Genomic DNA, 13,239 nt, shown 5'->3' on the forward strand with positions numbered 1-13,239 from the left:
TCATAACTGAGTTTCCAAAGAGATCTCCCCTGCCTCTGCAGGGTTTTCATCCTCCTTGAAAACATTCTGGAATGTGGCTTTCATGCTCTGCCTACACCTGCCTCTTTTCTGTCTTCCAACCAGGAAATAAATCAAAGGGTTAATACAGCTATCCAGATAGGCAAGTATGAAGGCATATTCTAAGAAAGAAGGAGGTTCTGAATCAAGAACATAAACAAAGATGAAAATGGTATTGAGTGGAAAAGAAAAAACGATGAAGAAGAAGAGAGCAAGGAGGACTATAATTAGAAGTTTCCCCCTCCTCCTCTGGTGTGATTTAAAGCAAACCCTGATAAAAAGGATCAGAGTGGAGACAGTCATGAGTGGGAGGCAAAGGAAGCCATTCACAATAAGATGAATGCCCAGTATGTTATAAACATTGAAATCAGCCAGAAGGAGAGTGAAGTCAATTGCAGGGAAAATAGAAGAAAGTACCCATATTGAGGCACAAACAGCGGTGGACATATTTGGTGGTCGGTGGCATCGATGCCAAAGTGGGAAAAGGACAGCCACACACCTATCAATGCTGATGGCGGTCAGCAGAAATTGACCTGTGCTGTAGAATAGGAACATGAGAATAAGAAGGTATACTAGAAGGTGTTTGAGGACAGATACTTCAAACAGGGACCATATATACAGACTAAGATTAATTGTGAGTAAACCAAAGTCAGCTATGGAGAGGTGCAGGATATAAGTGGTGAAAGGAGTCCTCTTAATGCAGAAGCCAAGCAGCCAGATGACAGTCCCATTCCACCAAATTCCCAAAATGCTGATTAAAAAGAAAATATATAGATACATATACTGTCTTAATATCAATCCTGAATGATTATCAGTGCACGTAGTGTTAGAGAGAACAGTTGCATTGTCCGTTCTGTAATATTCCTCTCCAGCATTCAAAGGGGACAGTGATGGGAGGCTGTAATTGATCATCGTGCTCAGTCTTTGCTTTTCTACTTTGTCCGGTGTTTTCCTGCTAGAATAAATTTAGAGAATGGTAGAATTAGTCCTTACTAACGGAAATAAGCAAAGACAAAGCTAAAGCTTTAGAGGTTAGTCTTTCATACTTTGTAGCTATTTTGGAGTGGGTGGTTAAGGTGAAATGACTTGCTCTTTAATTGCCAGGTAAAGGGGCCAGTGGGGCTTGCAGCTACCTGAATATATTTGGGGTTTCAGAGCGTCTCTATGATAGGGTTCCCATATTCCCCAAAGTAAAAATGCTTCCCAGGGCAAGGAACATAGCTCTGTGGTGCAACATCTGCCTCCTGTGCAGAAGGGTTCCATTCCTGGCATCAACCATTAGGGCAGACCCTTATCTGAAACCCTTGAGAAGTGTTGTCAGCCAGAGTCATACAACCATAGAATCTTAGAGTTGGAAGGGACCAAAGGATCTTCTAGTCCACCCCCTGCAATGCAACAATGTAAAGCCATACTGGGGAAGTTGGAAAGAGCCAATGTGGCATTGTGATTCCAATTTTGGAGTAAGATCTGGGAGACCAGTGTTCAAATTCCCACACAGACACAAAACTCACTGGATAACCTCAAACCAGAGTTCCTCATCCTGACCTATCTCACAGATTTGTTGTGAGGATAAAAAGAGGAGCAAGACGAACCATGTATACCACCTTGAACGCCTTGGAGGAAAGCTGGGTATAAATAAATAAATGGACTAAATTTTAGGAGGCAGCTTCCTATACTTTTCTGTTCCTAAAACCTCATACAGAATCTTTCACAGCTGTGTTATCTTTTAATCTTTTAACCCCAGCGACTGAAGCTGTGCTTGTCAATCATCATCATCATCAATGCTTAATTCTGCCACACCAATTACTCATCTTTCTGTTCTTGCAAATGAAGAATTTCTAGCGAGCTTTTCGCTTACCTGTGAGTAACGTTGGATCACGTATTGTGATAGTGAGGGAGAGAGAACCAGAATAAGTAATCCTGTGCTGGAAGATTTGCAGACACCAATGCAACTCCCAAGTCTTGAGGAAATGTTCAATGCTCATGACAAGATGTTCTGGAATGTGCCTGTTTGTCTTCATTTATGCTTAATCAGTTTGCCAGTGTCATGTGGCAAGAGAAAAAATGATTATCACTGGGTTGTCAATATAGTCTTTAGGGGATTGCGATCATGCACACTAACAGTTCCATTTGCAAAATATACAAAAGTGCTTTGAAAGGCTCCATTACAATTCAAAAGTTTTAAGCACTGAGAAGCACTTTCCTCCCCATCAAGGAGATTTCCAATACATCCGGGGAAATAGAGCCCAGCTAATTGGAAAGAGCAGGATAATGGTACAGTAGGGATACAGAACCTTTTTCCAGCAAGAGGAACTCATTTTTTTTCTCAGAAACCTCCTAGAAGGGGATACATACAGCCAATCTACTCCAACTTGTAAGCAGAGAGTTCTGTTTGGATAAAAGTAGGGTGCTTGGAATCTCTCAAGCCTCTTTGCTCCCAGATGCAAGCTACACAAATTCTATGCACGGCAGGAGAGAGTGCAGGAAGGTAAGGAAGGCCCTTCTCATGGCAGAATTGTGGTGAATGGGAAGGATGAAGGCAGGAAAAGGTGCAGAAAGACTTTGGGAGTGACATTTGTTCCTCTGCATCAGGCAGGAAAATGTCTTGCACCAGCACTAACACATCACATCCTTTCTTCTTGTTTTTTTCCTCCTTCTCTTTGGTGTCCTCACATTTCTTTTCCTTCATGCTCCTCCTCAAAGCCAACCTTTATGTTGAAGCTTCTGGACTCCTTTGTCTTCATCCCTGACCAGCAGGGATATAGGCAGGAATCATTCCTGTCCCTCACTGGAGCTGCCAGTGAGTTAATCCAGGACTTTCTGCACGCTAAGCGAAATCTCTGCATATGAGCAGGAGCCCTCAAAACACCTGCAAGCATAAAGTGCATATGTCTCTGGAGACTTTAATAAGTGTTTTCTTTTCTTCTGAGTTTTTTTTTCTTTTTCGAAAATGGTGTTTGTGTGTTTGTGTGATAAATTCATTTCCTGAACACACAAGAGATTGCTGAAGTATCTAGGTTGAGAAAATAGAAACCTCCCCATGAATAATTGGAACACCAACTAGTGGATATGAACAGTTTTACAGGATTTGAATTAGCCCTACGCGGCAGAGACTGAGTCTGTAATCTTCTGCATGCAAACCATTCAGCCTCAGATTTTGGATACAAAACTCTATATATAACTCTATAACATTCATTGAACTGCGATTTCTATGTAAGGATATGAGAGGTTATTCTTTTGTTCCATTGCTTTCCCAATGAAAACCTGCAGTTAACTGTTGTTTCGGGCCAAACATCCGCAGGGTCTTTGAAGGGACATTCATCATCCTAGTGTTAGACCTTAAGCTACTAAGGCTATCAGGCACTGAGATCTCCAGAACTCATTCTTTCCTAGGCTGCCACTTGGGATCCGTATGATTATGTTCATGTCAGTGTACAAAATGCTTGCTAATTATCCCACTGAGCAGTGGCTCTCTTGCCACCCTTGCATGTTATGTATGTCCACATACCTGTGAGAATCTGTAGCTCAGATATCATGAGTGGCAGGAAGCAGGAGTAAGAGCGTTCTGTGCTGGGGAAAGTTGGCAATTGAAGGATTTGCAGGAATCAATACAATCCCCAAGTCGCAAGGAAAACTTGTAAGTCTAACCAAGCTGAATTCAAAATGCCCTGTAAATTATCCTCTCCTCCTTCTCTGTGCTTAATCAGTTTGCCAACATCTTTTGTTTTCAATATAATTTTTATTAACAAGTCAATCAAATCAAATCACATCACATTAGTTCCAAATTACACAGCCAAATTTTTAAATTTTTGTTGGGGGTACCCATGCTTCGAGCTCAGAAAGGGAACCAAACATCTCTCTTGCTGTTGCTTTAATGTACACAGTTCTGTCCAAATAATATTCACAGTTCTGTTCAGTCTTCTCTTTGTTATTTTCCCCATCTTCTTGTTGTTGTCATATATTCCTTTCCTTGTGACCTCTGGTAGTCTCCACAAGAGGGTTGAAAACAAACATTGTTATATCCTGTGTGGATTTTGCACTCCTCCAAGAGCCAAATCAAGACAGACAGACGCCATTTCTGCACCTCTGTACAAAACATTCCCAAAGTCTGTCCATTAATCACAGTCCTGCCAGTCTCTCCTCAATCTTCTCAGGGGGCCCTGCCAGGTCAATCTCACAGTCCATTATAATAACAAGCCATGGTCCTCCTCACCCTCGATCATCCTATAGCCAGGCCTGCCGTAACAAGTCTCTTTTTATAACTGCGTCACAAAGACCCAGATATTCCCACAAGTCATGTCTTTGATTAGTAATTTATTTCCACACAGTAATCAGTAATTGCAGCGATTCTTTCTTGGGTGAGTTACGTACTCACATAAAATAAAAAAAGAAAAGTCCCCCCCCCCTTTCAGTCCCATTCCGACATACCGATCCTTTAATATATCTTCTTCTTGATTTATTGTTGAATCCAGCCTGTCGCTCCACTTCACAGAGATCACTTCAATTAGCAGTCATATCTCCCGATCTTCACTAAAAATATGTGCATTTGCTTCTCTCTAATTGTTTATTTTGAGCTCCTACAACCAGGCCGTGAGATCAGAGACAGCGTCATGGAGAGCCGACCCATCCGAGGGCTGTGCGCCTAGGGCCCTCACCCCCTTCTTTCGAATCCGGGGGTGATTTATGGCAACCGCAGGTGAGGCAGTGTTACCCATTCCCTTGGGGTAACAAGGGAGGCTGCATACTCCCATATCAGCCTCTTAATTACCTCGTGTGAGCCGGAGAGATGGTATTGTTGGCCATCTTCCAATGTGCCCTTAGCGGCCCCCCAGTTTGCCAACATCTTGTGACAAGAAGAAACTGTTTCTTTACTGGTGATCAAGATAGCCGTCAGCAAAATTAGGAGGAGGTTGTTGTTGTCTTAAGTCTCACTATTTCAGAAAGTACTCTTGATAAAAGGTGGTTTCCTACTCATTGGGGAGCGGAAAGCAGTTAACAACTCTGTGACTTGATCAAGTGATATTCATTTATTGATTAATAGCATTGTATGCTTCTATCTTTCCATGCTCAAATTGGTTAACAGTGGTACCTCATGTTAATTACTTAACTCATTCCGGAGGTCCGTTCTTAACCTGAAACTCTTCTTAACCTGAAACACAACTTTACCTAATGGGGCCTCCTGCTGCTACCGTGCCGCTTGAGCACAATTTCTGTTCTCATCCTGAAGCAACGTTCTTAACCCGAGGTACTATTTATGGGTTAGTGGAGTCTGTAACCTGAAGCGTCTGTAATCTGAAGTGTGTGTAACCCAAGGTACCACATTAATCTATATACAAAAAGGTACAAAAACACAGGGAATATTGCAGCCAATGGATACAGTAACATAAGACCAATGAGAAGTTTCTCCTGGAAAGTGGTAATTTCCTGTAGATTGTCCCCCACTCCCACATGTCACCCCCTGCTAACTACTCAAAACTCTGCCATTTTTTAAAGCCTCCATTTTCCTCATATCAGATTCCCCCAAGGATGCACCATCCTCAAATATACCATTGCTTGAAGGTATTTAACGCAAACCGCTCCTTTATTTAAAATCGCCATCCCCCCCTCAGTTCCCGCCATCCCTGCTTTACTCAAATGTTCACTATTGTTTTAAGTCACCATTTCCCCCCTGAAAACTGCCTCTTCTTTCATTGGTATCTCTTCTTGTTTCCATCTTTGGGCTAATAAAATTCTTGCTGCAGTTGTTGCATATAAAAACAATGCTTTAACTTGCTTACATATTACTCTAAACAATACCTAATAAGAAGGCTTCTGGGTTGTTATTTTTTATAAATGTATATTTCAACTTTTTTTAAAGTTCATTATATATCATTTCCCAGAAAGCCTTCACCTCCTTACACACCCACCACATATGATAAAAGGTACCATCTTTTTCTTTACATTTCCAACATTGGTCTTTTGTTCTATACATTTTTGCTAGTTTCACTGGCTTTAAATGCCCATCCTTGCTTATAAAACCTAGCCGGGAAGGGCTGGGCGATGGGCTTCACGGCGTGGTGAATGCTTCTGTGAGGGAGCCTTCCCAGACCCACTGAAAGAGGCGGTTATCAAACAGATTCTTAAAAAACCATCTTTAGATGCAGCCAATATGGCCAACTATCACACAGTCTCAAATCTTCCATTCTTGGGCAAGGTGATTGAGCACGTGGTTGCTGAACAACTCCAGGCACGCCTGGAAGTAGTGGACTATTTGGATCCCTTCCAGTTGGGATACATGCCTCATCATGGGACTGAAACTGTCTGAAACTGAACCGGGTTCGCGTCTCATGCTGGGTGACCTTGGGCCAGTCACACTTCTTTGAAGTCTCTCAGCCCCACTCACCTCACAGAGTGTTTGTTGTGGGGGAGGAAGGGAAAGGAGAATGTTAGCTGCTTTGAGACTCCTTAAAGGGAGTGAAAGGCGGGATATCAAATCCAAACTCCTCCTCTTCTTCTTCTTCTTCTTCTTCTTCTTCTTCTTCTTCTTCTCACTGGTCCATGATCTCTGGTGGGCTAGGGACAAAGGTGAGAGCTGCTTCCTAGTTCTGCTGGATCTCTCAGCGGCTTTTGACACCATTGACCATAACATCCTTCTGGACCATCTAGAGGAACTGGGAGCTGGGGGCACTGTTATACAGTGGTTCCACTCCTTCCTCCTGGGCCGTGTTCAGAAAGTGGTGGTGGGGGATGAGTCCTGGGCTCTCACTTGTGGGGTGCCTCAGGGTTCTGTCCTCTCCCCCATGCTTTTCAACATTTACATGCAGCTGCTGAGAGAGATTATCAGGGGGTTTGGGCTGAGTGTTCATCAGTATGTGGATGATACCTAGCTCTACCTCTCTTTCAAATCAGAACCAGTGAAGGCGGTGAAGGTCCTATGTGAGTGTCTGGAGGCAGTTAGAGAATGGATGCCGGCTAACAGACTGAGGTTGAATCCTGACAAGACAGAAGTACTGTTTTGGGGGGACAGGAGGCAGGCAGGTGTGGAGGACTCCCTTGTCCTGAGTGGGATAACTGTGCCCCTGAAGGACCAGGTGAGCAGCCTGGGAGTCATTCTGGACTCACAGCTGTCCATGGAGGCGCAGGTCAATTCTGTGTCCAGGGCAGCAGTTGATCAGCTTGATCTGATATGCAGGTTGAGACTCTACCTGCCATTGGACTGTTTCGCCAGACTGTTTCGCTATGTGGGGCTACCTTTGAAGGTGACATGGAAACTACAACTAATCCAGAATGTGGCTAACAGACTTTTAGAAGACATCTGAAGGCAGCCCTGTTTAAGGAAGCTTTTAATGATTAATAGACTATTGTATTTTAATATTCTGCTGGAAGCTGCACAGAGTGGCTGCAGAAACTCAGCCAGATGGGCAGGGTATAAATAATAAGTTGTTTTTATTATGATTATTATTTTTATTATTTCATTACGTTTTCTTTGAGCAAACTGCACGAATTTATTCCATCTTTCCACAATCTTTCCCAATCTTCTAGCTGTATGTTATGCCCAATATCTTTTGCCCAATGTATCATTACAGATTTAGCTTCTTCATCTTTTGTATGCCATTCCAAAAGTAACTTATACATTTTTGACAACATTTTTACTTTATTACTTAATAAATCCAATTCAAACCTAGATCTTATATATTCACATCCTTTTTTCTTTTTCTTTTTGGTCTTCTTTAAACACTTCATTTATTTGACGATAATGCAGCCGATCATTTACCAAGGTTTTTTATTTCCTCATAAGGTTTTAGGTTCCACTGGTTATCTATCTCCATCACCAAATCTCCATAGGTGGCCCAATTTCTCCCCATATTTAACTTTTTTTAATAGTTGTTGCCTCTAACGGCAACAGCCACCATGGTGTTTTACATTCTATTAAGTCTTATATCTATTCAACACCTCATATATTGATTTTGAATTATGTGGTTCAGAAAACCTTTATGGACTTTTGCCTTCTCATAACAAAAATATGCATGTTACCCAAATCTCTTATCAAATCCTTCCAGATCTAATAGAGCTGTATTTTTTAATAATATCCAGTTCCTTAACCAACAAAGGTAAGAAGCTTCATAATACAATTTCAAATCTGCTAGAGAGAAACCTCCTCTCTCTTTGGTATCTGTAAGTAATTTAAGTTTTTTTCTTAGTTTCTTTCCTTGCCAGATACAGTAAATCTTGGAATTACTTTTTGTCACTCTTTAAAATCACGAACACCATTTATAATCTCCTATGTCTTCCAACAGGGAAATACATCAAAGGGTTAACAAAGCTGTTCAGGCAGGCACAAAAGTAGTCATAATATAGGATCTAGGGAGGTTCTGAACTGAAAACAAAAATGCTGTTGCATAAGGCATTCAAAGTATGTGTAGAGGTTCCATTCTGCCAGCCAAATCTACTTTCCCACCCTAGCCTACATCTTTCCCCAGCAGCTCCAACCTCAAGCTCAGAGCTTCCTGAATACATTAAATGTTCTTCCCATGAATGGATCCAGGCTTCCTCCATAGTTGTATACTATCTAGATTTATAAAATAATAAGAATAATAAGAAATTCATCAAGTCCGTCCATGTGTTCAAGACTGAGATTCTATGCACACTCAGAAATCAATAGTCAGCACTGAGTACAGGTCAACCAGGTTACAGACAGAAAGTTTGTAAATTGGGAACTAGCTTGTGTCATCAGAATCACAATGATAAAGACATATTTTGGCAATATCTTTGAGCCATCATAACTGAATTTCCAAAGAGATCTCCCCTGCCTCTGCAGGGTTTTCATCCTCTTTGAAAACATTCTGGAATGTGGCTTTCATGCTCTGCCTACACCTGCCTCTTTTCTGTCTTCCAACCAGGAAATAAATCAAAGGGTTAACACTGCTGTTCACACAGGCAAGTATGGAGGCATAGTGTAAGAAAGAAGAAGGCACTGAATCAAGAACAAAAAAAGTGATGAAAAGGGCATTGAGTGGAAAAGAACAAACGATGAAGAAGAGGAGAGCCAACAAGATGGCTGCTATAAGTTTACCCTGCCTCCTCTGCTGTGATTTAAAGCAGACTTTGATGAAGAGGAGGAGAGCAGAGATAGTCATGAGTGAAGGACAAAGGAAGCCATTCACAACAAACTGAATGTTAAGGATATCACCAGATTGTAAATTAGCCAGGGAGAGTGTGAGGTGAAGTGCAGGGGAAAGGAAACAAAATACCCATATTAAGGTGCACACAGTGGTGGACATATTTGGTGGTCGGTGGCATCGATGCCAAAGTGGGAAAAGGACAGCCACACATCTGTCAATGCTGATGGCTGTCAGCAGAAATTGACTCGTGCTGTACAAGAATATGAAGATAAGATAAAGAATGTCAAGAAGGTGTTTCTGGACATATACTTCTAACAGGAACAATATAGCCAAAATAAGAGTAACTGTCAGTAAACCAAAGTCAGCCATGGAGAGGTTCAGGATATAAGTGGTGAAAGAAGTCCTCTTAATGCAGAAGCCAAGCAGCCGGATGACAGTCCCATTTCCCCAAAGCCCCAAAATGCTGATTGAAAAGCAAAATAAATAATATATATGATGTCCTAATGTCAATCCTGAATGATTATCAGTGTAGCTTTTGTTAGAGAGAACAGTTCCATTGTCCATTCCGTGATATTCCTCCCCAGCATTCAAAGGGGACAGTGATGGGAGGGTGTAATTGATCATCGTGATCTGTCTTTGCTTTTCTACTTTGTCCAGTGTTTTCCTGCTGGAAGAATTTAGAGAACAGTAGAATTAATCTTTACTAACAGAAATAAGCAAATAAAAAAGCTAAAGCTTTGGAGATTAGTCTTTCATACTTTGTAGCTATTTTGGAGTGGGTGGTTAAGGTGAAATGACTTGCTCTTTAATTGCCAGGTAAAGGGACACGGGTGGTTCTGTGAGTTAAACCACAGAGCCTAGGACTTGCCGATCAGAAGGTCAGCAGTTTGAATCCCCACAATGGGGTGAGCTCCCGTTGCTCGGTCCCTGCTTCTGTCAACCTAGCAGTTCGAAAGCACATCAAAGTGCAAGTAGATAAATAGGTACCACTCCGACGGGAAGGTAAATGGCATTTCTGTGCGCTGCCAGAAGCAGCATAGTCATGCTGGCCACATGACCCAGAAGGTGTACACCGGTTCCCTCAGCCTATAGAGTGAGATGAGCACCGCAACCCCAGAGTCGGTCATGACTGGACCTAATGGTCAGGGATCCCTTTACCTTTTAAAGGGGCCAGTGGGGCTTGCAGCTACCTGAATATATTTGGGGTTTCAGAGCGTCTCTATGATAGGGTTCCCATATTCCCCAAAGTAAAAAATGCTTCCCAGGGCAAGGAACATAGCTCTGTGGTGCAACATCTGCCTCCTGTGCAAAAGGGTTCCATCCCTGGCATCAACCATTAGGGCATACCCTTGTCTGAAACCCTTGAGAAGTGCTGTCAGCCAGAGTCACACAACCATAGAATCTTAGAGCTGGAAGGGACCCAAGGGTTATCTAGTCCAACCCCCTGCAATGCAACAATGTAAAGCAATACTGGGCAAGTTGGAAAGAGCCAATGTGGCATTGTGATTCCAATTTTGGAGTAAGATCTGGGAGACCAGTGTTCAAATTCCCACAGAGACATAAAACTCACTGGATAACTTCAAACCAGAGTTCCTCAGTTTGACCTATCTCACAGGTTTGTTGTGAGGATAAACAGAGGAGCAAGACACACCATGTACACCACCTTGAACTCCTTGGAGTAAAGGTGGGTGTAAATAAATAAATGGACTGAATCTATTTATTAGAAGGCAGCTTCCTATACTTTTCTGTTCCTAAAACCTCATACAGAATCTTTCACAGCTTTGTTATCTTTGAACCTTTTAACCCCAGGGGTTGAAGCTGTGCTTATCAATCATCATCATCATCATCATCATCATCATCGGTGCCTAATTTTGCCACACCAATTACTCCTCTTTCTGCTCTTGCAAGTGAAGAATTTCTAACTTGAGCTTTTCGCTTACCTGTGACTAACGTTGGATCAGATATTGTGATAAAGAGAGAGAGAACCAGAAGTAAATAATCCTGTGCTTGAAGATTTGCAGACACCAATGCAACTCCCAAGTCTTGAGGAAACATTCAATGCATTTAAGAGCTCATGACAAGATGTGCTGCAATCTGCCTGTTTGCCTTCATTTTTGCTTAATCAGTTTGCCAGTGTCATGTGACAAGAGAAAAACAATTATCATTGGGTTGTCAATATAGTCTTTAGAGGATTGTGATCATACGCACTAACAGCTCCATTTTTAAAATATACAAAAGTGCTTTGAAAGGCTCCATTACACTTCAAAAGTCTGCAAGTAAGTTTTAAGCACTGAGAAGCACTTTGCTCCCAACGCAGGAGATTTCCGAAACACTGGGGGAAAGAAAGCCCAGCTAATGGGCTGGAAAGAGCAGGATGATGTTACAGTAGCGATACAGAACATTTTCCCAGCAAGAGGACCTCATTTTTTTATGGGAAACCTCATAGAAGGAAATACATATAGCCAATCTACTCCCACTTGTAAGCAGAGAGTTCTGTTTGGATAAAAGTAGGAAGCTTGGAATCTCTCAAGCCTCTTTCCTCCCAGATGCAAGCTACAAAAATTCTATGCATGGCAGGAGAGAGTGCAGGAACGTAAGGAAGGCCCTTCTCATGGCAGAATTGGGATGAATGGGAAGGATGAAGGCAGGAAAAGGTGCAGCAAGGATTTGTGAGTACATTTGCTCCTCTGCTTCAGTCAGCAAAATGTCTTGCACCAGCACAAACACATCACATCCTTTCTTTTAGTTTTTTCTCCTTCTCTTTGGTGTCCTCACATATTTCTTTTCCTTCATGCTCCTCCTCAAAGGCAACCTTTATGGTTAAGTTTCTGGACTCCTTTGTCTTCATCTCTCCTTCAGTTATAATATAGGATCATTTCCTGAACACACAGGAGATTGCTGAAGTATCTAGGCTGAGAAAAAAGAAACCTGCCCATGACTAATTGGAACAATAACTAGTGGATATGACCATTTTAACAGGATATGAATTAGCCCAACCTGGCAGAGACTGAATCTGGAATCTTCTGCATGCAAACCAATAAGTATCAGATTTTGGATACAAAACTCTATGTATAACTCTCTAACATACCTTGAACTGTGATTTCTATGCAAGGATATGAGAGGTTATTCTTTTGTTCCATTGCTTTTCCCCATGAAAGCCTACTGTTTACTGTTGTTTTGGGCCAAACATCCGAAGGGTATTTGAAGGGACATTCAACATCCTAGTGTTAGACCTTAAGCTGCTAAGGCTATCAGGTACTGAGATCTCCAGAACTCATTCTTTCCTAGCCTGCCACTTGGGATCCCTATAATTATGTTCATGTCAGTGTGCAAAATGCTTGCTAAATATACAAAAAAGTACAAAAACACAGGGAATATTGCAGCCAATGGATACAGTAACATAAGAGCCATGAGAAGTTTCTTCTGGAAAGTGGCGAATTCCTGTAGATATTCCCCCACTCCCACATGTCACCCCCTGCTAACTACTCAATATGTTGATTAAAAGGTAGAATCCCAATGTATATACCAATGGCCACTTGGTTGACTTTAAAAGTGTACTGAACACATCAATGGATGATCAATTTATATTCTGCCTCCTCTGTGTGATGCAGTATGCCTCTGGTGACCAATATGCAATATATACTGTCCTAATGTCAATCCTGAATCGTTATCAGGGTGGCTATTGTTAGAGAGAACAGTTTCATTGAAAGTTCCATAATATTCCTCTCCATCATTCAAAGAGGACAGTGATTGGAGGGTGTAATTGATCATTGTGATCAGTCTTTGCTTTCATACTTCTTCTGGCGTTCTCTGGCTGGAAGAATTTAGAGAAAGGTAGAATTAGTCTTTACTAACAGAAATTAGCAAATACAAAGCTAATACTTTTCAGATTAGTCTTTCATGTTTTGTAGGTATTTTGGAGTGGGTTGTTAAGGGGAAATGACTCTTGCTCTTTAATTGCCAGGTAAAGGGGCCAGTGGGACTTGCAGCTACCTGAATATATGGGGGGTTTCAGATCTTATCTGTGATACGGTTCCCATTTTCCCAAAAGTAAAAATGCAATATTATAACAAATGTAAGA

General features: G+C 41.7%; 2 protein-coding genes across 3 annotated transcripts in view; both read right to left on the bottom strand.

The window, feature by feature from the left end:
• On the bottom strand, positions 1–11,016 carry LOC310682195 (mas-related G-protein coupled receptor member H-like; the record flags this gene model as incomplete). 2 transcript variants are annotated; one of them, XM_083450694.1, is made up of 2 exons in its annotated part: positions 10,955–11,000; positions 1–1,012 (listed from the first exon to the last, which is right to left on the bottom strand). In XM_083450694.1, the coding sequence occupies exon 2, from the start codon at positions 967–969 to the stop codon at positions 1–3; it is 969 nt and encodes a 322-aa protein (XP_083306820.1). In that variant the 5' UTR covers positions 970–1,012; positions 10,955–11,000. The 2 variants fall into 2 exon arrangements, with proteins under 2 accessions (XP_083306820.1, XP_083306821.1); XM_083450695.1 differs by lacking the exon at positions 1–1,012 and adding an exon at positions 8,814–9,825 and having other exon boundaries at positions 10,955–11,016.
• LOC310682038 (uncharacterized protein) overlaps positions 10,986–13,239 on the bottom strand; it is a gene marked incomplete at its 3' end in the record, with an annotated part of 23,305 nt that continues 21,051 nt past the window's right edge. The window contains exon 4 of the mRNA XM_083450284.1: positions 10,986–11,200. Within this exon, the coding sequence (XP_083306410.1) occupies positions 10,986–11,200 (215 nt within the window). The remainder of the gene's footprint in view (positions 11,201–13,239) is intronic.

The sequence above is a fragment of the Podarcis tiliguerta genome (assembly GCF_965153285.1).
Source record: "Podarcis tiliguerta genome assembly, chromosome: 7".
NCBI lineage: Eukaryota > Metazoa > Chordata > Lepidosauria > Squamata > Lacertidae > Podarcis > Podarcis tiliguerta.